Here is a 26,544-nt window from a genome sequence, read left to right as displayed (position 1 = left end):
CTCTTCAGGGGTGGGGCAGCCACAGCTTCTCTGGGCAGCCTGTTGCAGAGCCTTACTGCCATTAAGTGAACAATTCCTTCCTGATATCTAACCTAAATCTACCTGCTATCAGTTTAAAACCATCACCCCTTGTCCTATCACTACGTGCCCCTGTAAAAAGTCTCTCTCCATCTTTCCTATAAGCTGCCCCCAAATGCTGAAAGGCTGCAACACGGGCTCCCCAGAGCTTTCTCTTCTCCAGGCTAAACGAGCCCAGTTCCCTCAGCCTTTCTTTGCAGGAGAGGTGCTCCAGCCCGCTGATCATTTTGGTCGTACTCTGTTCAATAGAGCAAAACGCGTCTCTGCTGCAAGGCCTGTGAAACGCTTGCAACGCGTGTCCTGGAGAGCCGCTGAGCCTCCATCTTGGAGGCCTTCACACCAAAACGGGACAGGCCCTGGGCAAGCGGCAGCAGCCGGCCCAGCGTGGAGCACGGTGGGAGGAGACAATCTCCAGGTCAGCGCCAGCCCCAGCCGTCTGGGGCTTTCCCCAGCCCCAGCACCTGTGCTTCCCCCTTACTCTGCTGCTCTTCTGCCCTGGCTCCTGCAGGCAGCACAGAGGGGACGTGCAGGAACAGGGCACGTGCCACACAGCAGGACCCACCTCACGGGGGCATTTCCTGGTCCTAGACCAGGCCCAAGCTGCAGCAGCAGGCACCCGAGGGGCCCTGGTACCACAGCAGCTTGGCTTCTCACTTCCCCATTGCTGCGACTCGCCGTGACCAGCGCTGCCATCCCAGGCACCACAGTAATAGACAGCCTCATCCTCAGCTTGGACCCCAGTGATGGTTAACGTGTTCTTGGTGCGAGATATAGAACCAGAGAACCGCGAAGGGATTCCTGAGGGTCTTTTGTTGTCGTGGTAGATCACGGTGACAGGGCCAGTGCCAGGGGTATTCCGCTGGTACCAGCCATAGCTGTTGCTACTCCCAGCAGCTGGGTCCTTCAGCATGGGGCAGGGACGGGGCTGCTGGGGCCATCACTTCCCTGAGGGATGGACACAGCCCTGGGGCTCTGCGGGAGGGCAGAGCAGGGACGCCAGGCACAGCCACCTGCATCACTGGGCTGCAAGGGCAGCAACGAGACCGGGACCTGCACCACTGGAGGGAACGGTAGGGAGCCAGCTGCTCCTGCGATGGCAGGAGGTTTTTGTATCACTTCCCCATTGCTCTGTGCTGCTGTGACACTAGTAGCACTGCTGTCGTAGCCACCACAATAATAGACGGCCTCGTCCTCGGCTTGGACCCCAGTGATGGTTAACGTGGCTGTGGAGCCAGATTTGGAACCAGAGAATCGTGAAGGGATGCCCGAGGGTCTGTTGGTATTGTCATAGATCACGGTGACAGGGGCACTGCCAGGGGTCTTCTGCTGGTACCAGCCATAGTAGCTACCACCCCCAGAGCAGGTGATCTGCACGGTGTCTCCCGGGTTCGCTGACTTTGAGGCCGGCTGAGTAATTGCTGCCTGGACCAGGGAACCTGGAGAGGGAGAGAAGAGAGGGAAGAAATCGGGGCTCAGTGAGTGCCCCACATGCACAGACCTCACCACGCAGCAGCAGAACGAGGACAGGGCCCCGTTGCCCAAATGCCCCGGCCGGGCGCAGCGAGTGTGTCCAGGGCACCTGAGGTGTGGGCGAGCACCGCGAGGAGGAGAGGGGCCCAGGCCATGGCGAGATCCCACCAGCTGCGCGTCCCCACGCCGACGGGGCTGTGCCGCGGACCCCGACTCCCTCTTAAACCCCTGCCCGGCCGCAGCACGGCCCCTCCATGCAAATGCGGCCCCGCGCTCTCGGCCACGTCCCACGCCTCGCTCCCCACCTCCCCGCCCGGCCCCTCCACTGCAGGCACAGGGGGGGTTGTCCCCGGCCTCGTGGTGGGGACACGTGGCAGCACCCAGGCCCAAAAGTGGCGCACACGGAGCCCCCACCCCAGCCCCTGTAGCTACGTGGCCAAACAGCCGGGGAGAGCTGGGGCTGGCGGGGACCACACTGCGGAGGAGTTGGTGCCTGTGCTGGGCTGGAAGGACTAATCCTTGCCAGGGAATTGCCATGGGAGGAATTCTCAGGGTCTTGCGGAACTAAACTGGGATCTGCCATGGGGAAAGCCTGTCCCAGGGGGCTGAGAAAGGGCCGCAGCAGAGCCCCTGGTTGCTTCCTTCCTAGCTCCTCATCTGATTGTTATCTGCCACCCCAGAGCACTGGGCAGCTTGACATGGAGAAGGCAAGGGCAGCAGCACGTGGGGCAGGGAGTGGGGCTGTTAGCAAAGTGCAGACCTTCCCCAGGGCTGCGGGGTGCTCGGTGCTGCTCTGCCCATCCCTCCCACTGTGTACCAAGGTCCTGGGGACAGAACTAGGGACGGGGCTGCACCCGTGCCCCTCTAACTTCCCCCGCACATGCCTTATCCCTCTGCCCCAGCATGCTCACAGGAATGCAGCAAATGTCCCTACACAGGACATTCGGCACCAGGTGATGTGCAGAAGCCCTCGCCCTCACACCCAGCAGTAGCCCTGGTGCTGGGGTTAGGGAGCAGGATGAGGACAGGGTCAGGGTCCTGGGCAGCCCTTTGTGGTCCTGGGGACGTGGCTGGGGCAGGGACCAGGGCCAGGGGCTCCCAGGTTCCCCAGCGACAGGCTGGGAAAATTCTGCACAGACCCAGGATGAGCCCAAAGCACTGGCACTGGGCAAACACAGCCAGTGCTGCAGCAGCACAGGGGTACGTCCTCCTGCGGCATGATGGAGCCGTCCACGGTCAGCCCTGAGCTGCCCCTGCAGCCTCGTACAGCGGCCTGTAGCCACAGCATCCACACAAAACATCCCCTCTCACGGTTTGAAGGTGAAGCTTTGACCTGGCTCTTTAGCGATCCACACATTGTGGTCTCTTGGTGCTTTCTGCAGGCTGACCCCCTGCAACGATGCCCCAGGGCAGCGGCTGTAGCCAGGCAGGGAGGCAGCCATCAGGGCCCAGGGAGCAGCCTGGGAGCACAGGGGTACCTGGGCCCTGCAGCTTGGGGCAGGGACGGAGCTGCTGGGGCCATCCCATCCCTGAGGGATGGGGACAGCCCTGGGGCTCTGCGGGAGGGCAGAGCAGGGACACCAGGCACAGCCACCTGCAGCACTGGGCTGCAAGGGCAACACTGAGACGGGGACCTGCGCCACCAACAGAGGGGACAGCAGGGAGCAAACTGCTCCTGCGATGGCAGGAGGTTTTTGTATCACTTCCCCATTGCTCTGTGTCACTGTTATAAATTAGTCCTGCTGTCCCAACTAGCACTGTAATAGATGTCCTCGTCCTCGGCTTTGACCCCAGTGATGGTTAACATGGCCATGGAGCCAGAAAAGGAACCAGAGAATCACGAAGGGATGCCTGAGGGTCTCTTGTCGTTGCCATAGATCACGGTGACAGGGCCAGTGCCAGGGGTCTTCTGCTGGTAGCAGCCAAAGTAGTCGCCAGTACCCCTGGAGCAGGTGATCTGCACGGTGTCTCCCGGGTTCGCCAACTTCGAGGCCAGCTGAGTCAGCGCTACGTGGACCAGCGTACTTGGAGACAGAGAGGAGAGAGGGGAGAAAACGGGGCTCAGCGAGTGCCCCCCCCCGCCCCCCCAGACCTCACCATGAACTGGGAAAAGGAATACCACCACTGGAAGAGAAAAGACCTGCAGCCATGACAGAGAAGGGCAGAAAACCTTCATCATTAGCTCCTGTGTCTCCCTCACTTCCACATCTCCCTGCGTCACTAAACCCACACCACTGCTGCCATCATAGTTTCCAGAGTAATAGACACCTCATCCTTGGCTTGGACCCCAGTGATGGTTAACGTGCCCGTGGAGCCAGATGTAGAAGCAGAGAATCGTGTAGAGATTCCTGAGGGTCTCTTGTTGTCGTAGTAGATCACGGTGACAGGGCCAGTGCCAGGGGTCTTCTGCTATTACCAGCCATAGCTGTTGCTACTCCCAGCAGCTGGGTCCTTCAGCATGGGGCAGGGACGGGGCTGCTGGGGCCATCCTGTCCCTGAGGGATGGACACAGCCCTGGGGCTCTGCGGGGGGCAGAGCAGGGACACCAGGCACAGCCACCTGCAGCACTGGGCTGCAAATGCAGCACTAGATGGGGACCTGCGCCACCATCTGAGGGACGGCAGGGAGCCAGCTGCTCCTGTGATGGCAGGAGGTTTTTCTATCACTTCCCCATTGCTCTGTGCTGCTGTGACACCAGTAGTACTGCTGTCGTAGCTCGCACAGTAATAGACGGCCTCGTCCTCAGCTTGGACTCCAGTGATGGTTAACGTGGCTGTGGAGCCAGATGCGGAACCAGAGAATTGCGAAGGGATGCCCGAGGGTCTCTGGTTGTTCACCAACTTCGAGGCAGGCTGAGTCACCGCTACTAGGACCAGGGAACCTGGAGAGGGAGAGGAGAGAGGGGAGAAAACGGGGCTCAGCGAGTGCCCCACACGCACAGACCTCACCGTGCAGTATCGGTACAAGAAATGAGCCTGGAGGCTCTGATGACACCGAGGGACTGACAGCCCTGAACATAGCTCCCATGGACAGAGCCCCAGAGCCTTGCAAGGACACCTGCCAGAACCACGGATGCTTAATACCATAAACGGTGGAGAAGGGACTGGGCCTTGGCCATGCTTGATGAGTAGAGCCCAGCCCAGCCCCAGACATCTCCCCTGGGCACTAGGGCATAAAAGGGAGGAAACTCAGAGCTATGGTCATGCAGAGGGGCCAGGAACCTGCCTCAGGCCCACAGACCTGCTCAGCTCTGAGGCACAAGGGTAGAAAGCCTCCACTTCTAGCTGTCCCTCATGCCCTCATTGCTCTGTGTCACTATATCAGCACCAGCACTGCTGTCGTAGCTCCCACAGTAATAGACAGCCTCGTCCTTGGATTGGACCCAGTGATGGTTAATGTGGACGTGGAGCCAGATGTAGAACCAGAGAATCACGAAGGGATGCCCGAGGGTCTGTTGGTGTTGTCATAGATCACGGTGACAGGGCCAGTGCCAGAGGTCTTCTGCTGGTACCAGCCATAGTTGCTGCTACTGCCAGAGCAGGTGATCTGCACGGTGTCTCCCGGGTTCGCCGACTTCGAGGCTGGCTGAGTCAGCGCTGCCTGGACCAGGGAACCTGGAGAGGGAGAGGAGAGAGGGGAGAAAATGGGGCTCAGTGAGTGCCCCACACGCACAGACCTCACTGCGCAGCAGCAGGACAGGGCCCAGGCACCCAAAGGCTCCAGGCCCAGGAAGGAATCCACAGTCCCTGACAAATGGGAGCCTGAGGACCTGGGGTTGCTGGTGCAGCGCAGGGCTCCTTTGGGCCATCCCCTGCCCAGGTGACGGGCACAGACCCTGCACTACGGGGTGGGGTGGGCAGGGCTGAGTTGGGGTCCTGTGCCACCATCAGAGGGGACAGCAGGGAGACAACTGCTCCTGCGATGGCAGGAGGTTTTTCTATCACTTCCCCATTGCCCTGTGTCTCTATAGCAGCACTAGCACTGCTGTCGAAGCTCCCACAGTAATAGACGGCCTCGTCCTCGGATTGGACCCCAGTGATGGTTAACGTGGCTGTGGAGCCAGATTTGGAACCAGAGAATCGTGAAGGGATGCCCGAGGGTCTCTTGTCGTTGTAGTAGATCACAGTGACAGGGCCAGTGCCAGGGGTCTTCTGCTGGAACCAGCCATAGTAGCCGTAGCTGCTCCCGGAGCAGGTGATCTGCACGGTGTTTCCCAGGTTCACCGACTTCGAGGCCGGCTGAGTCAGTGCTGCCTGGACCAGGGAACCTGGAGAGGGAGAGGAGAGAGGGGAGAAAACGGGGCTCAGCGAGTGCCCCACACAGACCTACCCATGAACTGGAAAAAGGAACACCACCGCTGGAAGAGAAGAGATCTCAGCTGCAGCCATGACAGAGAAGGGCAGAAAACCTTCATCTTTAGCTCCCGTCTCTCCCTCACTTCCACATCTCCCTGCGTCACTAAGCCAGCACCACTGCTGTCCTCGTAGTACCCACAGTAATAGACGGCCTTGTCCTCGGTTTAGACACCAGTGATGGTTAAGGTGCCCGTGGAGCCAGATTTGGAACCAGAGAATCGTGAAGGGATGCCCGAGGGTCTCTGGTTGTTGTTGTAGATCACGGTGACAGGGGCACTGCCAGGGGTCTTCTGCTGGTACCAGCCATAGTAGCCGCTACCCCCGGAGCAGGTGATCTGCACGGTGTCTCCTGGGTTCACGGACTTTGAGGCTGGCTGAGTAATCGCTGCCTGGACCAGGGAACCTGGAGAGGGAGAGGAGAGAGGGGAGAAAACGGGCTCAGCGAGTGCCCCACATGCACAGACCTCACTGCGCAGGAACGGGATGGGGATGGTCCCAGTGCCAAAAGATCTTGGTCCCACCCAGGGACCCACAGCCCCACACACAGACAACGGACAGAGTCCCAGGGCCCCTGCAAGGAGAGATGGAAGCAGCAGCAAGAGAGGCACCAATGAGAGCAGGCAATGGGGCTGGGGACAATATAAATCCGTGCCTGTTTTAGGGACAGGAACAAGGCACACCAGCCCCAATGATACCTCCCATACCACAAGGAACAATGGGGAGGACGTTCACAGCCATGGTCGTAGAGAGGGGATAAGAACCTGCCTACAGCCACAGCTCTGCACGGACAACAGGAAGGAGAGAAAACCTTCCTAAGGCTTTGGATTCTCCCACATCTTGTAACTCGTTGTCACCATACGGCACTCCAGCTGCTGTCGTAGCCACCACAGTAATAGACGGCCTCATCCTCGGCTTGGACACCAGTGATGGTTAATATGGCCGTGGAGCCAGATTTGGAACCAGAGAATCGCAAAGGGATGCCCGAAGGTCTGTTGGAGTTTCTATAGATCACCGTGACAGGGGCACTGCCAGGGGTCTTCTGCTGGTATCAGCTGTACCGAAAGCTACCCCCAGAACCACACATCTCTGCAGCTTGTCGCATGGACACAGACATCACCGGTGCTTGAACCAGACCACTGGGCAACCAAAGGGCTGAGGCAGGAGCGCTCCTTGTCTGCCCAGGGCATGCCCAGGACTCCCCAGGTGCCCAACGCGCACGCACCCAGCCACGTGCACTGCAGGCAGCTGTGCAGCTGCAGAGCCCTGGGCAACACTCAGCCTGGGGTAGCTGAAATGCAGCGAAGCCCCGGGACATGGTGGACAAGGGGAAGGGCAGCAGGTCATTCGGTGACATTGTCCTGCCTAGCTGAGAGGAAGGGGGAGACTAAACCGACCTCTCTGACATGCAGGATCTCTCTGCCCAGTCAGCATCATCTTGTCATAACCACTGCTGCTGTCGGAGCTCCCACAGTAATAGACAGCCTCATCCTCAGCTTGGACCCCAGTGATGGTTAAGGTGGCCGTGTAGCCAGATGTAGAACCAGAGAATCACGAAGGGATGCCCGAGGGTCTCTTGGTGTTGTCATAGATCACGGTGACAGGGCCAGTGCCAGGGGTCTTCTGCTGGTACCAGGCATAGCTACCGCTGCTCCCGGAGCAGGTGATCTGCACGGTGTCTCCCAGGTTCACCGACTTCGAGGCTGGCTGAGTAATCGCTGCCTGGACCGGGGAACCTGGAGAGGGAGAGGAGAGAGGGGAGAAAACAGGGCTCAGCAAGTGCCCCACACGCACAGACCTCACCGTGCAGCAACGGGGCGGGGCCCCTGAGCCTAGAGGCTCTGCTGACACTGAGGGACTGACAGCCCTGAACATAGAGCCCATGACCAGAGCCCCAGAGCCTCGCAAGGACACCTGCCAGAACCAGGGATGCTGAATATCACAAACGGTGGAGAAGGGACCAGGCTCTGGCCATGTTTGGTTAGTAGAGCCCAGCCCAGCCTCAGACATCTCCCCTGGACACTGGAGCATGAAAGGGAGGAAACTCACAGCTACGGTCATGCAGAGGGGCCAGGAACCTGCCTCAGCCCCACAGCCCTGCTCAGCTCTGAGGCACAAGGGCACGAAGCCACCATTTCTAGATGTGGTCTGTCCTTCACTTCCACATTTCTCTGTGTCACTATAACAGCATCAGTGCTGCTGTCCCAGTTACCAGAGTAATAGACAGCCTCGTCTTCAGCTTGGACACCGGTGATGGTTAATGTGTTTGTGGAGCCAGATGTGGAACCAGAGAATCGTGAAGGGATGCCCGAGGGTCTCTTGGTGTTGTCATAGATCACGGTGACAGAGGCACTGCCAGGGGCCTTCTGCTGGTACCAGCTGTACCAATATTTGCCACTACTGGCAGCGCTACCCCCGGAGCAGGTGATCTGCACGGTGTCTCCTGGGTTCGCCAACTTCGAGGCCGGCTGAGACACTGCTGCCTGGACCAGGGAACCTGGAGAGGGAGAGGAGGAGAGAAAATCGGGCTCAGCGAGTGCCCCACATACACAGACCTCCCCCATTAGCAGCAGGACAGGGATGGTCCAACTGGCAAAAGATCTTGGTCCCACCCAGGGACCCACAGCCCCACACACAGACAACGGACAGAGTCCCAGGGCCCCTGCAAGGAGAGATGGAAGCAGCAGCAAGAGAGGCACCAACGGGAGCAGGCAATGGGGCTGGGGACAATATAAATCCGTGCCTGTTTTAGGGACAGGAACAAGGCACTCAAGCCCCAAAGACACCTTCCATACCACAAGGAACAATGGGGAGGACGTTCACAGTCATGGTCGTAGAGAGGGGATAAGAACCTGCCTACAGCCACAGCTCTGCACGGCCAACAGGAAGGAGAGAAAACCTTCCTAAGGCTTTGGATTCTCCCACATCTTGTAACTCGTTGTTACTGTACAGCACTCCAGCTGCTGTCATAGCCACCACAGTAATAGACGGCCTCGTCCTCGGCTTGGACACCAGTGATGGTTAACGTGGCTGTGGAGCCAGATTTGGAACCAGAGAATCGCGAAGGGATGCCCGAGGGTCTCTGGTTGTTGTTGTAGATCACGGTGACAGGGTCACTGCCAGGGGCCTTCTGCTGGAACCAGCCATAGCCACTGCTACTCCCGGAGCAGGTGATCTGCACGGTGTCTCCTGGGTTCGCCAGCTTCGAGGCCGGCTGAGTCAGCACTGCCTGGACCATGGAACCTGGAGAGGGAGAGGAGAGAGGGGAGAAAACGGGGCTCAGAGAGCCAGGAAACTTGCAGCTGTGGTCATACAGAGGATCCAGGAACCTGCCTCGGCTCTACAGACTGCTCAGCCCTTACGGAGAAGGGCAGAAAGCCTCCATTTCTAGCTGTGGTCTGTCCCTCATGTCCCCATCGCTCTGTGTCACTATACCAGCATCAGTGCTGTCCCTGCTCCCACAGTAATAGACAGCCTCGTCCTTGGCTTGGACACCAGTGATGGTTAATGTGGACGTGGAGCCAGACAAGGAACCAGAGAATCGCGAAGGGATGCCCGAGGGTCTCTTGTCGTTCTGGTAGATCACGGTGACAGGGCCAGTGCCAGGCGTCTTCTGCTGGTACCAGCCATAGCTGTTGCTACTCCCAGAGCAGGTGATCTGCACGGTGTCTCCTGGGTTCACCGACTTCGAGAACGGCTGAGACACTGCTGCCTGGACCAGGGAACCTGGAGAGGGAGAAGAGAGAGGGAAGAAAACGGGGCTCAGCGAGTGCCCCACATGCACAGACCTCACCGCGCAGCAGCGGGACGAGGACAGGACCCCGTTGCCCAAAGGGCCTGGCCAGGTGCAGCGAGTGTGTCCAGGGCACCTGAGGTGTGGGCGAGCACCGCGAGGAGGAGAGGGGCCCAGGCCATGGCGAGATCCCACCAGCTGTGCGTCCCCACGCCAACGGGGCTGTGCCGCGGACCCCGACTCCCTCTTAAACCCCTGCCTGGCTGCAGCACGGCCCCTCCCCACACACTCGGCCCCACGGTCTCTGGCAGCCCCTGCCCCAGCGCTCCCCCTGCCCACAGCACTCATGTTCCCAGCCTCCAAACCACAAACAGCCCGCAGCCATGCACGCTCCACGGGGCCGCTTGGCAGCCAAACCAGGTCGTGCTCAGCACGTGGTTGGAAACTGGGAGAAATTTCTTCTCAGAAAGAGTGGTTCTGCCTTGGAACAGCCTGCCCAAGGAGGTGCTGGGCTCACCACCCCTGGGGGTATTCAAGGGAAGGCTGGATGTGGTCCTTAGGGACATAGTTCAGTGGGTGACATCGGTGGTATGGGGACAGGGGGGATTGGATGCTGCTGAGATGCTTTCCACCCCCAACCACTCGGTGATTCTCTGCACATCTGCCCTCGCTGAGCCCCAGCCGAGCCACCCGGCAGGGCTGAGGGCTGGCAGCGACGCTTTGCCCCCCGCCTGGCCGCAGGAGCTGCCTTCTCCTCCCCGGCGCTCCCCGCGGGGCTCCGCAGCCGGCCAGGCCCTGGCCCCGCGCTGCAGCAGCGCCTCCTGCCCGCCGCAGGCCTCGCACAGCACCACGAGGGGATCCCGGGGCCCTCGGCCCCTGGCGGCAGCTGCAGGAGACTGAGAAGGAGAAACACAAGGGTTAGAAATCAGCCAAAGACTCCTCACCAACACCGTGCAGGGTCACGCGATCCAAGACACAAACCCACCCGTCACCACCCAAGCTCCCAATGTCTCTCTCAGTGCACACACCCTGGGATGCCTGCACCATTTGTCAGCAAAGAGCAACTGCAGAGCAAAGAACTGGGATCTCATGCTCGACAGGAACTGTGTGGGCATCAGGAGCTTCAGGGCTACTCAGCAGTAAGTAAACATGCACACATCCCCTGTGCCTGTGACTCCCAAGCAAGCTGAGGGACTGCAGCAGCCTCACAGCAATCAAGACCAGACGGCTGCACAAGTTCACATGAACTCAGTAGCATGCATCATCCACAAACTCGTCCAGCCAGAGGCAACCCCACTGTCACCCACTCACAGCGAGGGCCACAGCAGGCTCCAAAAGGGACACTGTCCCAATCCCAACATCGCCCAGTGCCAGCAGCGGGAGCACTGACACCCACACACAGCAGGGAACCCATGAGCCTGTAGCACCCATCAACAGGCACCCAGGGCAGATGGATACTGGCAACCCTGCGGCCTAAGCTCCCACAGTAATAGACAGCCTCGTCCCCGGCTTGGACCCCAGTGATGGTTAATGTGGCTGTGGAGCCAGACAAGGAACCAGAGAATCGCGAAGGGATGCCCGAGGGTCTCTGGTTGTTGTTGTAGATCATGGTGACAGGGGCACTGCCAGGGGTCTTCTGCTGGAACCAGGCATAGTAGCTGCTACCCCCGGAGCAGGTGATCTGCACGGTGTCTCCCAGGTTCACTGACTTCGAGGCCGGCTGAGTCAGCGCTGCCTGGACCAGGGAACCTGGAGAGGGAGAGGAGAGAGGGGAGAAATAGGGCCTCAGCGAGTGCCCTGCACACAAAACCATCTTCATGTACTGTGAAAGGGATCAACATCACTGGAAGAGAAGAGACCTCAGGTGCCCCCTTGTGGGAGGAGGGCAGAAAACCTTTGTCTTTAGCTCTATGCTCTCCCGCACTTCCACATCTCTCTGCATCACTAAACCAGCAACACTGCTGTCCCAGCTCCCACAGTAATAGACGGCCTCGTCCTCGGCTTGGACCCCAGTGATGGTTAATGTGCCCGTGGAGCCAGACAAGGAACCAGAGAATCGTGAAGGGATGCCCGAGGGTCTCTTGTCATTGGCATAGATCACAGTGACAGGGCCAGTGCCAGGCGTCTTCTGCTGGTACCAGCCATACCAGCTGCTACCCCCAGAACAGGTGATCTGCACGGTGTGTCCCAGGTTCACTGACTTTGAGGCTGGCTGAGTCAGCGCTGCTTGAACTAGAGAACCTGGAGATGGAGAGGAGAGAGGGGAGAAAACAGGGCCCAGCGAGTGCCCCACACACACAGACCTCCCCATGAACTGGGAAAAGTAACGCCACTACTGGAAGAGAAGAGACCTGCAGCCATGATAGAGAAGGGCAGAAAACCTTCATCTTTAGCTCCTGTGTCTCCCTCACTTCCACATCTCCCTGTGTCACTAAACCAGCACCACTGCTGTCCTCGTAGTTCCCACAGTAATAGACAGCCTCGTCCTCGGCTTGGACACCAGTGATGGTTAACGTGGCTGTGGAGCCAGATGTAGAAGCAGAGAATCGCGAAGGAATGCCCGAGGGTCTGTTGGTGTTGCTATAGATCATGGTAACCAGCGCACTGCCAGGGGTCTTCTGCTGGAACCAGCCATAGTAGCCGCTATCCCCAGAGCAGGTGATCTGCACGGTGTCTCCTGGGTTCACGGACTTTGAGGCCGGCTGAGTCAGCGCTGCCTGGACCAGGGAACCTGGACAGGGAGAGGAGAGAGGGGAGAAAATGGGGCTCAGCGAGTACCCCACACACACAGACCACACCGCGCATTAACGAGACAGGGCCAAGGGCCTTGGAGCTCATCCCCATTGCGTTCTGTCACCCTGAAGCCAATGTAGCTGCTGTCGGAGCTCCCACAGTAATAGACAGCCTCGTCCTCAGCTTGGACACCAGTGATGGTTAATGTGGCTGTGGAGCCAGATGTAGAACCAGAGAATCGTGAAGGGATGCCCGAGGGTCTCTTGGTGTCCTCATAGATCACGGTGACAGGGCCAGTGCCAGGCGTCTTCTGCTGGTACCAGCCATAGTAGTTGTAGCTGCTCCCAGAGCAGGTGATCTGCACGGTGTCTCCCAGGTTCGCCAATTTCGAGGCTGGCTGAGTCAGTGCTTCCTGGACCAGGGAACCTGGAGAGGGAGAGAAGAGAGGGGAGAAAATGGGGCTCAGCAAGTGCCCCACACGCACAGACCTCACCACGCAACAGCGGGATAGGGCCCCTGAGCCTGGAGACTCTGATGACACTGAGGGACTGACAGGCCTGAACACAGAGCCCATGGCCAGAGCCCCACGGCCTTGCAAGGACACCTGCCAGAACCAGGGATGCTGAATATCACTTCTCAGTCCTGCTTAGGTCTAACAGGAAAGGGCAATAAGCCTCCATTTTTACCTGTGGTCTGTCCTTCACTTCCACATTTCTCTGTGTCACTATAAAAGCATCAGCACTGCTGTCCCAGTTACCACAGAAATAGACGGCCTCGTCCTCGGCTTGGACACCAGTGATGGTTAATGTGGATGTGGAGCCAGATTTGGAACCGGAGAATCTTGAAGGGATGCCCAAGGGCCTCTTGTCATTGTTGTAGACCACAGTTACAGGGGCACTGCCAAGAGTCTTCTGCTGGTACCAGCCGTAATAGTAACTGCCATAGTAGCTACCACCCCCGGAGCAGGTGATCTGCACGGTGTCTCCCGGGTTCGCCGACTTCGAGGCTGGCTGAGTCAGCGCTGCCTGGACCAGGGAACCTGGAGAGGGAGAGGAGAGAGGGGAGAAAATGGGGCTCAGTGAGTGCCCCACACGCACAGACCTCACTGCGCAGCAGCAGGACAGGGCCCAGGCACCCAAAGGCTGCAGGCCCAGGAAGGAATCCACAGCCCCTGACAAATGGGAGCCTGAGGACCTGGGGTTGCTGGTGCAGCGCAGGGCTCCTTTGGGCCATCCCCTGCCCAGGTGATGGGCACAGACCCTGCACTATGGGGTGGGGCGGGCAGGGCTGAGTTGGGGTCCTGTGCCACCATCAGAGGGGACAGCAGGGAGACAACTGCTCCTGCGATGGCAGGAGGTTTTTCTATCACTTCCCCATTGCCCCTGTGTCTCTATACCAGCACTAGTACTGCTGTCGAAGCTCCCACAGGAATAGACTGGAGGCCTGGAGGCTCTGATGGCACTGAAGGACCGACAGCCCTGAACACAGAGCCCATGGCCAGAGCCCCACGGCCTTGCAAGGACACCTGCCAGAACCAGGGATTCTGAATATCACTGCTCAGTCCTGCTCAGCCCTGAGGGACAAGGGCAAAAAGCCTCCATTTTTACCTGTGGTCTGTCCTTCACTTCCACATTTCTCTGTGCCACTATACCAGCATCAGCACTGCTGTCCCAGTTACCAGAGTAATAGACAGCCTTGTCCTCGGCTTGGACACCAGTGATGGTTAACGTGGCTGTGGAGACAGATGTAGAAGCAGAGAATCGCGAAGGGATGCCCGAAGGTCTCTTGCTGTTCTCATAGATCACAGTGACAGGGGCACTGCCAGGGGCCTTCTGCTGGTACCAGCCATAACCATAGATGCTGCTACCCCCGGAGCAGGTGATCTGCACGGTGTCTCCCGGGTTCGTTGACTTCGATGCCGGCTGAGTCAGCGCTGCCTGGACCAGGGAACCTGGAGAGGGAGAGGAGAGAGGGGAGAAAACGGGGCTCAGCGAGTACCCCACATGCACAGCACTCCCCCCACAGCAGTGAGACAGGGCCAAGGGCCTTAGAGCACATCCCCATTGCTTTCTGTCACCCTGAAGCCAATATAGCTGCTGTCGTTGCTCCCACAGTAATAGACGGCCTCATCGTCGGCTTTGACCCCAGTGATGGTTAATGTGTTTGTGGAGCCAGATGTAGAACCAGAGAATCGCGAAGGGATGCCCGAGGGTCTCTGGTTGTTGTTGTAGATCACAGTGACAGGGCCAGTGCCAGGCGTCTTCTGCTGGTACCAGCCATAGTAGTTGTAGCTACCCCCGGAGCAGGTGATCTGCACGGTTTCTCCCAGGTTCGCCAACTTTGAGGCCAGCTGAGTCAGTGCTGCCTGAACCAGGGAACCTGGAGAAGGAGAGGAGAGAGGGGAGAAATCGGGGCTCAGTGAGTGCCCCACACGCACAGCCCTCACCACACATCAGTGAGACAGGGCCCCTGAGCCTGGAGACTCTGATGACACCATTCGACCGACAGCCCTCAACACAGATTCCGTGGCCAGAGCCCCACAGTCTTGCAAGGACACTTGCATGAACCAGGGATGCTGAATATCACTTCTCAGTCCTGCTTAGGCCTGAGGTTCAAGGGCAAAAAGCCTCCATTTTTACCTGTGGTCTGTCCTTCACTTCCATATTTCTCTGTGTCACTATAAAAGCATCAGCACTGCTGTCCCAGTTACCACAGAAATAGACGGCCTCGTCCTCGGCTTGGACACCAGTGATGGTTAATGTGGACGTGGAGCCAGATGTGGAACCAGAGAATTGTGAAGGGATGCCCGAGGGTCTCTTGTCATTGAGATAGATCACGGTGACAGGGGCACTGCCAGGGATCTTCTGCTGGTACCAGCCATAGTAGCTGCTGCTACCCCCGGATCAGGTGATCTGCACGGTTGTGGTGCTTTTACTCGGGTGGGCGGTCGAGCTCCACCACAACCGCTCTCTCACTCCCCCTCCTCAAAGGGAAAGGCGGAGAAAAATACAATGCAAAGGGCTCAAGTGTTGAGATAAGGACTGGGAGATCACTCAACAATTATCATGACAGGTAAAACAGACTCAGCATAGGGAGATAGTAAGGTTTATTGCCTATTACTAACAAGCTAGAGAAGTGAGAAACAAAGGAAAGAAACCAAAAGCACCTTCCCCCCATCCGCCCTCTTCCACTGAGCGGCGCAGGGGAATCGGGGAATGGGGGTTATGGTCAGTCTATAGCGCTTCTTCTCTGCCGCTCCTTCTTAGTCACTCTTGTCCTCTGTGCTGTGGGGCCCCTCCCACGGGATGCAGCCCTTGGTGAACTGATCCAGTGTGGGCTTCCCACAGGCAGCAGCTCTTCAAGAACTGCTCCAGATATGGATCCGTACCACGGGGTCCATCCCTCAGGAGCAAACTGCTCCAACCTGGGTTCCCCACGGGCAGCAGCTCCTGCCAGGTCACCTGCTCCTGCGCGGTCTCCTCTCCATGGGCTACAGGTCCAGCCTGGAATCTGCTCCAGCAGGGGTCTTCTACAGGCTGCAGCCTCCGTCGGTGCAGGTCCACCTGCTCCACAGTGGTCTCCTCCATGGGCTGCAGCGTGGAACCTGCTCCACCATGGTATTCCATGGGCTGCAGGGGGACGGCCTGCCTCACCATGGTCGTCACCACAGGCCGCAGGGGACTTCTGCTCTGGTGCCTGCAGCACCTCTCCCCCTCCTTCTTCACTGACCTTGGTGCCTGCAAGGCTGTTCCTCACTCCTCTCACCCTCCCAGCTGCTGTATGGTGCAGCTTTTTTTTTTTTTTTAATTTCCCGTCTTAAATATGGTCTCACAGAGGTGCAAACAACATTGCTTATTGGCTCACCTCTGGTCAGCAGCGGGGCCCATACCTAACATTGGGCAGCTTCTAGATTCTTCTCACAGAAGCTACACCTATGCCCCCTGCTACCAAAACCTTGCCACGTAAACCCACTACAACGGTGTCTCTTGGGTTGGCCATCTTCGAGGCCAGCTGAGTCAGCACTGCCTGGACCAGGGAACCTGGAGAGGGAGAGGAGAAAGGGGAGAAAACCCACACAGACCTCCCCAAGAACTGGGAAAGGAAACACCACCACTGGAAGAGAAGAGACCTCGGCTGCAGCCATGACGGAGAAGGGCAGAAAACCTTCATCTTTAGCTCCCCTCTCTCCCTCACCTCCACATCTCCCTGCGTCACTAAACCAGCACCACTGCTACCATTGTTGCTTCCACAGTAATAGACAGCCTCGTCCTCGGCTTGAACCCCAGTGATGGTTAACGTGCCCGTGGAGCCAGATGTAGAAGCAGAGAATCGCGAAGGGATGCCCGAGGGTCTGTTGGTGTCTCTATAGATCACAGTGACAGGGCCAGTGCCAGGGGTCTTCTGCTGGAACCAGCCATAACTGTAGCTGCTCCCGGAGCAGGTGATCTGCACGGTGTCTCCCGGGTTCACCGATTTTGAGGCCAGCTGAGTCAGCGCTGCCTGGACCAGGGAACCTGGAGAGGGAGAAGAGAGAGGGGAGAAAACAGGGCTCAGCGAGTGCCCCACATGCACAGACCTCACTGCTGCCGTCGTAGGCACCACAGTAGTAGACAGCCTCATCCTCGGCTTGGACCCCAGTGATGGTTAACGTGCCCGTGGAGCCAGATGTAGAACCAGAGAATCATGAAGGGATGCCTGAGGGTCTCTTGGTGTCCTCATAGATCACGGTGACAGGGGCACTGCCAGGGGTCTTCTGCTGGAACCAGCCATAACCGTAGCTGCTCCCGGAGCAGGTGATCTGCACGGTGTCTCCCAGATTCACCGATTTTGAGGCCGGCTGAGTAATCGCTGCCTGGACCAGGGAACCTGGAGAAGGAGAGGAGAGAGGGGAGAAATCGGAGCTCAGCGAGTGCCCCACACGCTCAGACCTCACCGCGCAGCAGCGGGACAGGGCCCAGGCACCCAAAGGCTCCAGGCCCAGGAAGGAATCCACAGCCCCTGACAAATGGGAGCCTGAGGACCTGGGGTTGCTGGTGCAGCGCAGGGCTCCTTTGGGCCATCCCCTGCCCAGGTGACGGGCACAGACCCTGCACTACGGGGTGGGGTGGGCAGGGCTGAGTTGGGGTCCTGTGCCACCATCAGAGGGGACAGCAGGGAGACAACTGCTCCTGCGATGGCAGGAGGTTTTTGTATCACTTCCCCATTGCCCCTGTGTCTCTATACCAGCACTAGCACTGCTGTCCCAGCCACCACAGTAATAGACGGCCCCGTCCTCGGATTGGACCCCAGTGATGGTTAACGTGGACGTGGAGCCAGATGTGGAACCAGAGAATCGTGAAGGGATGCCCGAGGGTCTCTTGTCGTTGTAGTAGATCACAGTGACAGGGCCAGTGCCAGGGGTCTTCTGCTGGAACCAGCCATAGTAGCTGCTGCTAGCCCCTGAGCAGGTGATCTGCACGGTGTCCCCCGGGTTCACTGAATTCGAGGCCGGCTGAGTCAGCGCTGCCTGGACCAGGGAACCTGGAGAGGGAGAGGAGAGAGGGGAGAAAACGGGTCTCAGTGAGTGCCCCACACGCACAGCCCTCACTGCTGCCGTCGTAGGCACCACAGCAGTAGACAGCCTCGTCCTTGGCTTGGACCCCAGTGATGATAAACGTGCTCGTGGAGCCAGATGCAGAACTAGAGAATCGTCAAGGGATGACCGAGGGTCTCTTTATGCTCTCATAGATCATGGTGACGAGGCCAGTGGCAAGGGTCTTCTGCTGGTCGCAGCCATAATAATATTTGCCATCACTGGTGGTGCTACCCCCAGAGCAGATGATCTGCACGGTGTGTCCTGGGTTCACCAACTTCGAGGTCATCTGAGTTGTCACAGCCTGGACCAGGGAACCTGGAGAGGGAGAGGAGAGAGAGGAGAAAATGGGGCTCAGCGTGTGCCCCACATGCACAGACCTCACTGTGCAGCTGCGGGACAGGGCCCAGGCACCCAAAGGCTGCAGGCCCAGGAAGGAATCCACAGTCCCTGACAAATGGGAGCCTGAGGACCTGGGGTTGCTGGTGCAGCGCAGGGCTCCTTTGGGCCATCCCCTGCCCAGGTGACGGGCACAGACCCTGCACTACGGGGTGGGGTGGGCAGGGCTGAGTTGGGGTCCTGTGCCACCATCAGAGGGGACAGCAGGGAGACAACTGCTCCTGCGATGGCAGGAGGTTTTTGTATCACTTCCCCATTGCCCTGTGTCACTATACCAGCACTAGCACTGCTGTCCCAGCCACCACAGTAATAGACGGCCCCATCCTCGGATTGGACCCCAGTGATGGTTAACGTGGCTGTGGAGCCAGATTTGGAACCAGAGAATCGTGAATGGATGCCCGAGGGTCTCTAGTCGTTCTGGTAGATCACAGTGACAGGGCCAGTGCCAGGGGTCTTCTGCTGGAACCAGCCAAAGTAGCTGCTGCTAGCCCCTGAGCAGGTGATCTGCACGGTGTCTCCTGGGTTCACGGACTTCGAGGCCGGCTGAGTAATCGCTGCCTGGACCAGGGAACCTGGAGAGGGAGAGGAGAGAGTGGAGAAAACGGGGCTCAGCGAGTGCCCCATATGCACAGACCTCACCAGGCTGCAGCAGTGGGATGAGGCCACTCTGCCTACAGGCACCCATCAGGCAGCAGGACCTATGGCTCCACAAGGCTGCCCATGAGCTGACGGTGGTGGGCACTCGTGAGTCCCACTCCAGAGGCCACCTGGATTCATGCCCCCCAGTCAGGAGCAGCCCCACTCTCAGCTCTGATTTGTACCTGGCAGCCCCTCGTGTCCGGGAGCCACCACACACATGGGAAATGCCCCCACCTGCAACACTCCCTGGCCCCGCAATGCCCACCCCAAGGTGCCCAGGACTCGAGCAGCCGATGGGCAGGGGAAAGGGCATCATTGCCGGGGGCTCCATTCCTGCAAGCAGCACAGAGGGGATGTGCTGGAACAGGGCACTTGCCACGTGATGGGTTCCATCCCACTGGGCACATTGGCAGCTTCTTCACCATGTTCAAGCAGCAGCAGCAGGCACTCAAGGGGCCCTGGGCCACACCAGTAAAGTGACTCACTTCCTAACTGCTGGGACTCACTGTGACCCTGGCAAGCACTGCCGTCCCTGCTCCCACAGTAATAGACAGCCTCATCCTCGGCTTGGACACCAGTGATGGTTAATATGGCCGTGGAGCCAGATTTGGAACCAGAGAATCGCAAAGGGATGCCCGAAGGTCTGTTGGAGTTTCTATAGATCACTGTAACAGGGGCACTGCCAGGGGTCTTCTGCTGGTATCAGCTGTACCGAAAGCTACCCCCAGAACCACACATCTCTGCAGCTTGTCGCATGGACACAGACATCACCGGTGCCTGAACCAGACCACTGGGCAACCAAAGGGCTGAGGCAGGAGCGCTCCTTGTCTGCCCAGGGCATGCCCAGGACTCCCCAGGTGCCCAACGCGCATGCACCCAGCCACGTGCACTGCAGGCAGCTGTGCAGCTGCAGAGCCCTGGGCAACACTCAGCCTGGGGTAGCTGAAATGCAGCGAAGCCCCGGGACATGGTGGACAAGGGGAAGGGCAGCAGGTCATTCAGTGATATTGCCCTGCCTAGCTGAGAGGAAGGGGGAGACTAAACCGACCTCTCTGACATGCAGGATCTCTCTGCCCAGTCAGCATCATCTTGTCATAACCACTGCTGCTGTCGGAGCTCCCACAGTAATAGACAGCCTCATCCTCAGCTTGGACCCCAGTGATGGTTAAGGTGGCCGTGTAGCCAGATGTAGAACCAGAGAATCACGAAAGGCTGCCCGAGGGTCTCTTGGTGTTGTCATAGATCACGGTGACAGGGACAGTGCCAGGGGTCTTCTGCTGGTACCAGCCATAAGCGTAGCTACTCCCAGAGCAGGTGATCTGCACGGTGTCTCCCAGGTTCGCCAACTTTGAGGCCGGCTGAGTAATCGCTGCCTGGACCAGGGAACCTGGAGAGGGAGAGAAGAGAGGAGAGAAAACAGGGCCCAGCAAGTGCCCCAGCGTGGAGCAGGCTGGGGGAGACGATCTCCAGATCAGTGCCAGCCCCATGCATTTGAGGCTTTCCCCAGCCCTAGCACCTGCACTTTCCCCTTACTCTGCTGCTCTTCTGCCCTGGCTCCTGCACCCAGTACCCAGCCCCATCTCCTCAGTGCCTCTGCTCTGACCCATGCCTCCACGTCCCTGCACAGCTGCAGCTGCACAGCACAGAGTCTGGGCCACAGCACCGTGTCCAAAATACAGGCCGATGGGCAGAGGAACAGCAGCAATCCCGGGGGCTGTATCCCTGCGGGATACACAGAAGGGATGTGCCACACAGCAGGACCCACCTCACGGGGGCATTTCCTGATCCTAGACCAGGCCCAAGCTGCAGCAGCAGGCACCCGAGGGGCCCTGGTACCACAGCAGCTTGGCCTCTCACTTCCCCATTGCTGAGACTCGCCGTGACCAGCGCTGCCACCCCAGGCACCACAGTAATAGACAGCCTCGTCCTCGGCTTGGACCCCAGTGATGGTTAACGTGCCCGTGGAGCCAGATTTGGAACCAGAGAATCGCAAAGGGATTCCTGAGGGTCTGTTGGTGTTGCCATAGCTCACGGTGACAGGGCCAGTGCCAGGGGTCTTCTGCTGGTACCAGGCATACCAATAGTTGCCATCACTGGCACTGCTACCCCTGGAGCAGGTGATCTGCACGGTGTCTCCCGGATTCACCAACTTTGTAGTCGTAGCTCCCACAGTAATAGACGGCCTCGTCCTCGGCTTGGACCCCAGTGATGGTTAACGTGGCTGTGGAGCCAGATTTGGAACCAGAGAATCGCGAAGGGATGCCCGAGGGTCTCTTGCTGTCACTATAGATCACAGTGACAGGGGCAGTGCCAGGCGTCTTCTGCTGGTACCAGCCAAAGTAGTTGCCAGTACCCCTGGAGCAAGTGATCCAAACAGTTTCTCCCAGGTTTGCTGACACCGAGGCCAGCTGAGTTGTCGCAGACTGGACCAGGGAACCTGGAGAGGGAGAGGAGAGAGGGGAGAAAACGGCCTCAGCGAGTGCCCCCCACAGACCTCCCCATGAACTGGGAAAGGGAACACCACCACTGGAAGAGACGAGACCTCAGCTGCAGCCATGACGGAGAAGGGCAGAAAACCTTCATCTTTAGCTCCCGTCTCTCCCTCACTTCCACATCTCCCTGCGTCACTTAACCAGCACCACTGGGCTGGTGTGCCTTGTTCCTGTCCCTAAAACAGGCACGGATTTATATTGTCCCCAGCCCCATTGCCTGCTCCTGTTGGTGCCTCTCTTGCTGCTGCTTCTATCTCTCCTTGCAGGGGCCCTGGGACTCTGTCCGTTGTCTGTGTGTGGGGCTGTGGGTCCCTGGGTGGGACCAAGATCTTTTGGCACTGGGACCATCCCCATCCCGTTCCTGCGCAGTGAGGTCTGTGCATGTGGGGCACTCACTGAGCCCCGTTTTCTCCCCTCTCTCCTCTCCCTCTCCAGGTTCTCTGGTCCAGGCAGCGATTACTCAGCCGGCCTCGAAGTCGGCGAACCCAGGAGACACCGTGCAGATCACCTGCTCCGGGAGTGAAGATGGTTATGGCTGGCACCAGCAGAAGACCCCTGGCAGTGCCCCTGTCACCGTGATCTATGCCAGCAGCAACAGACCCTCGGGCATCCCTTCACGATTCTCTGGTTCTACATCTGGCTCCACAGCCACGTTAACCATCACTGGTGTCCAAGCCGAGGACGAGGCCGTCTATTACTGTGGGAGCTCCGACAGCAGTGGTGGTGTTTCAGTGGCGCAGGGAGATGTGGTCCGGAAGCTGGTGGTGGCCTCCAGTTATCCTACTCCGCTTTTCCTGGGTGACCACTTTGGCAGATGAAGTCTTAACCTTCAGCAGTTCTTATGTACATTTTGGGAGAGGATTGTCAAGTGAAAAGAAGTACCTGTCTGTGTATCTGTTAAAGGACAGGGAATGGTGCTGATGAGAAGAACGATGTGCTGATGTATGTAGAGTCTGAGTGTGACACAGATGGCATGGAATAACGGGTGGGGTTGTGCTGGGTCTGCCTGGGATGGAGTTAGATTTCCCTGTAGCAGCCCATACAGTGCTGTGCCCTGCGCTTGTCGCTAGAACACCACTGCTATGACACCAGTGCTGTGTCTGGTGCTGAGCAGTGCTGGCACAGCACCAGGACTCCACCCAGGCCCCCCAGGAGCCAGGAGGCTGGGGTGGGCATGAGGTGGGGAAGGGACATCGCCAGGCAGCAGGCCTAAGCCGACCAAAGGGATATTCCACGCCATACAAGGTCATACTCAGCAATAAAGGTGGGAAAGGGACAGAGAGGTGGGGCTCTCGTTACGAAGCTGCCTGTCTTCCCAAACAACCACTGTCTGTATTGTGGTCCTGCTTTGCAGGATGTGGCCCAGCATCACTTGGTGATGCGAATGAGAGAATAACTTTTTCTCTTTCTGTGCTTCTACATGGCCTTTGCTGTTTGTTAGTTTGTTTTTTTTTCCCTCTTCCTTTCCTTTTAACTACATCCTCCGTAGCTCAAGCCATGAGCTTTTCCTTTTTTCTTTCCAGCATACTTTCTTCTTCCCCTCTCCTTCTGAGGAGGGGGAGTGAGAGCACAGTTGTGATGGAGTTCAGCTGCCCAGGGAGGTAAAAGCACCTCAGAGGTACAGACCAGAGTTACAAATGGAGGCTTTCTGCCCTTCTCCCCGATGGCTGAGCAGGACTATGGGGCTGAGGCAGGTTTCTGTCCCCATGCGTGGCCATGGCTGTGAGTATCTTTCCTGTCGTACTTTGCTGCATGGGAGGTGATTCCGGGGACAGGGCTCTCACCATCCCTTTCCTCTCAGAGGCACAGCACTGCATTACCCCCAGCCCTGCCACCTGTTGGTGCTGGCAGCCCAGTCCTTCTGCTACTGCTGGAGCTGCCTCTGTGCTGGGACACCCTGGGCTGGGCTCTGATGCTCCAACATGCCCATGGCTGCAGTCCCTGCTCCTTGGATGGTGGCGAACCCCGTCCTGCCGGAGCACGGTGAGGGCTGTGCGGGTGGGGCACTCGCTGAGCCCAATTTTCTCCCCTCTCTCCTCTCCCTGTCCAGGTAGCACTGACTCAGCCATTTTTGAAGTTGGCAAACCTAGGACACACCGTGCAGATCACCTGCTCTGGGAGTAGCGGTGGCTATGGCTGGTACCAGCAGAAGACCCCCAGCACTGGCCCTGTCACTGTGATCTATAGAAACACCAACAGCCCCATGCTGCAGCAGTGCCTCCTGCCCACCACAGGCCTTGCACAGGCACTGCGAGGGAACCCCGGGGCCATCAGGGCTGTTACAAGTCCTCAGACAGCTCCAACCACTGCAGAAAGGTTTCATGGTATTCCTCGGGAAGCAAACAGAGGCTCCCTTTCAGGCCCCAGAGAGGCCCCTTGGACTCAGTTCCTGCCCCCATTCTCAGTTAAGGAATAATAAATAGGACCCAGTCACATGAAAATATAGGTTTATTTATGCTTATTTTACATATGTTCTGTCCCAGCTACCACCACCCTTTCTACCTCTCCAGGCCAGGAGCACAGCACCTGCTTCTTGGACACAGCATGTTTTTGACGAGCTAATCAAGTTTCTTCTGCTTCAAACCTCGATCACGAACCAAGACTACGCTTTGGGAGCTCACCATCATTAATGTTGCAGTCCATTTACAACCAAACATGCTGCTGCAACAGCACCCCCCCGTGGCCTGTCCCCATTTAAACCGGAAAGAGAAGGGCAGAGGCAGCATGAAGTTAGCAAGCAGGTTTAAAGATGCATCAGTATTTCTTGAACTCAATCCTTTCCACTTTCACATCATCCTCAATTAGTTGGTATACATAGGTCACAACCGTGGAAGCCTGGATATCCATCAGTACAAATGAAGGGATAATGTTCCTGGAATGAAAACATACTTTGTCAATCACCCTGATTAGCTTATAATTCTTGTTATTAACCTATCTTATGTGAATGTGTTCTAAAACAATTGATTGCAAAGGGCTGCAGGGATCTGGGTAGTACCACAGCTCAGAGGCACTGACAGCAGCAGCTCAGAGTTGCAATTCCCAAGAACAGCTCTCACAACTGGATGTGCCAGCTGCTGTGTCTCTCAGACCCTGGAAGTGCCTCGAAAGGCCTCATTTCCTACAAGAGGTCAGCATGCAGCTCCTGGAAGACACCAGAAGGCAAGACAACTCCGAGAAGCTGCAGCAGCTCACCCCTCTGCAGGCCCAGGAAGCAGCCTGCACCAGACACACCAGTGCTAGGCCATCAGGCCCAATTCATGAACTAAAAATCTTGTTAACAGGGGGAGTGTCAGGCTGCATTCTCTGGGAAGAGGAGAGATGGCCTGCATGTCACAGCTGCTCAGCACTGCTCTGCAACATGGGGGCTCAACACACACACATTTGGGGTAACGTGCATGAGCTGTGCTGCACTGGGAAGTTCAAGCTCATTTCACTCACGTTTCTAAAGCACTGTAGGCTCCTGTAGCTGATCCTGGGTTGATGTAGAACTTATTTTCGTGTTCAAATGCTTCAAATTTGTGTGTGTGTCCTGAGATGAGAATGTCCACATCCAGCTGCCTCTGTAGCAGTGCCAGGCTGGCCACATCACCCCAGGGAATAACCTGATGGCCGTGAATCAACCCAATTCTGAACCGCCCAACAGTTACAACCTTCTGTTCAGGATAATTCAGACTCTGAGAAGGCAAAACACAAGGGTTAGAAATCGGCCAAAGACCCCTCATCAACACCGTGCAGGGTCACGTGACCCAAGACACAAACCCACCCGTCACCACCTAAGCTCCCAATGTCTCTCTCAGTGCACACACCCTGGGATGCCTGCACCATTTGTCAGCAAAGAGCAACTGCAGAGCAAAGAACTGGGATCTCATGCTCGACAGGAACTGTGTGGGCATTAGGAGCTTCAGGGCTACTCAGCAGTAACTAAATACGCACGCATCCCCCGTGCCTGTGACTCCCAAGCAAGCTGCAGTGGCTTCACAACAGTCACAAGAAGACTTGTACAGGCCTTCGTACAAATTAAGTGCATGTTTTACCACTGCACACCAAGTCCTCCCTTGTTGCAAATGCAATGAGAAACATCTAGAAAGGTATTTTGTTTCTTCAGTCTTACTTATTCCTATTTCCTATCCCAGCACCTTACCACTCAGTAATTGCTAACACTGAAGGACCTCCCAGGTTTCACTGAGACAGCCACAGCATGCAGGACAGTGAACGGGGGAATTAAGAGCAGCAAGAACATTACCTCAGAGTCCCCCCTAACAACATGAATGTCCCCAGCCAAAGTTCTGAGGTAGTCATAGCTCTCCTTGGTGCAGAGGTTTCCCGTGCACAAGATGTGCTGGATTTTTCCTGGAACCAGCAGGTTCTTGAACTTCACGGGCAGACCGCTGCATCGGTGCGGGATGTGAAGGTCCCCGAGTACTAACACCAGCTTCACACACAGCAGGAGGAAAGAAAGAGTTTTAAGCCACCTTACTCAGCAGTACAAAGCCAGTTAGCAGCTCCGGGGCGCTTGCTAATTCCAGCAGCCTTTACAGGCCCGGCAGGGATTTCTTTTGGGTTCAGCCTCCCGGGATCAGCCCCTCAGTGCCCGAGGGGCCAGCAGGGCAGGCCCACGCTCCTCCCCCCGGGCAGCACGGCGGGCTCCAGGCTCTCGCTCCCCCGCGGAGGGAATTCATCACCCAGCGACAGCAGGGGTGCAGAGAGCACGGCAGAAAATCGAGCCTCGGGGCCCGCAGGCACCGCCGCAGCCCCGCGGTGGGAGGCGATCTGAGGCGGCCGCTCACCATCGTGCTGCGCCACAGAGCTCCGCCCGCCCCGTTACCCCGACGCGGACTGCGGTAACCAGGAAGTAACGCGCCTCCTTTTCCCCTCCCACAAGCCAATGGCAGCGCCCGCTCCGCCCCACGTGACGCCCCACTCTCCCCTGCCACGCCCCCTAGCACCCCCTCCCCAGGGGTGCGCGGCTGTGCTGCGCATGCGCTATGGTGCGGTCCCTGCTGCGAGCGGGACGTTGAGGCGTTGTGTCCCCCCCCCCCAAGCATCCCCCCCTTTTTCCCATAGCGTTTTTACGTA

General features: G+C 58.0%; 1 protein-coding gene and 2 gene segments (V, D, J or C); 1 reads left to right on the top strand and 2 right to left on the bottom strand.

Annotated features, from left to right (window-relative positions):
• The window catches only part of LOC121079502, a 30,058-nt gene extending 20,190 nt beyond the window's left edge, over positions 1-9,868 (bottom strand). The window contains 3 exon segments of the C gene segment in view: positions 1,717-1,719; positions 5,525-5,815; positions 9,770-9,868. Coding sequence covers positions 1,717-1,719; positions 5,525-5,815; positions 9,770-9,815 — 340 coding nt within the window.
• On the top strand, positions 1,591-22,301 carry LOC121079507. The segment is given in 3 exon segments: positions 1,591-1,832; positions 11,491-11,497; positions 21,904-22,301. Coding segments are annotated over 3 exon segments (420 nt in total).
• Positions 22,302-23,898: 1,597 nt separating this feature from the next.
• Positions 23,899-26,364, bottom strand: LOC121079506 (vacuolar protein sorting-associated protein 29-like). Its single transcript, XM_040576889.1, has 4 exons — positions 26,256-26,364; positions 25,712-25,900; positions 24,907-25,142; positions 23,899-24,340 (listed from the first exon to the last, which is right to left on the bottom strand). Exons 1-4 carry the CDS (start codon positions 26,256-26,258, stop codon positions 24,223-24,225), a joined length of 546 nt encoding a protein of 181 aa, XP_040432823.1. The 5' UTR covers positions 26,259-26,364; the 3' UTR covers positions 23,899-24,222.
• Positions 26,365-26,544: the final 180 nt, after the last annotated feature.

The sequence above is a fragment of the Cygnus olor genome, chromosome 17 (assembly GCF_009769625.2).
Source record: "Cygnus olor isolate bCygOlo1 chromosome 17, bCygOlo1.pri.v2, whole genome shotgun sequence".
NCBI classification, from domain to species: domain Eukaryota; kingdom Metazoa; phylum Chordata; class Aves; order Anseriformes; family Anatidae; genus Cygnus; species Cygnus olor.
This window is presented reverse-complemented; position numbering and strand designations above follow the sequence as displayed.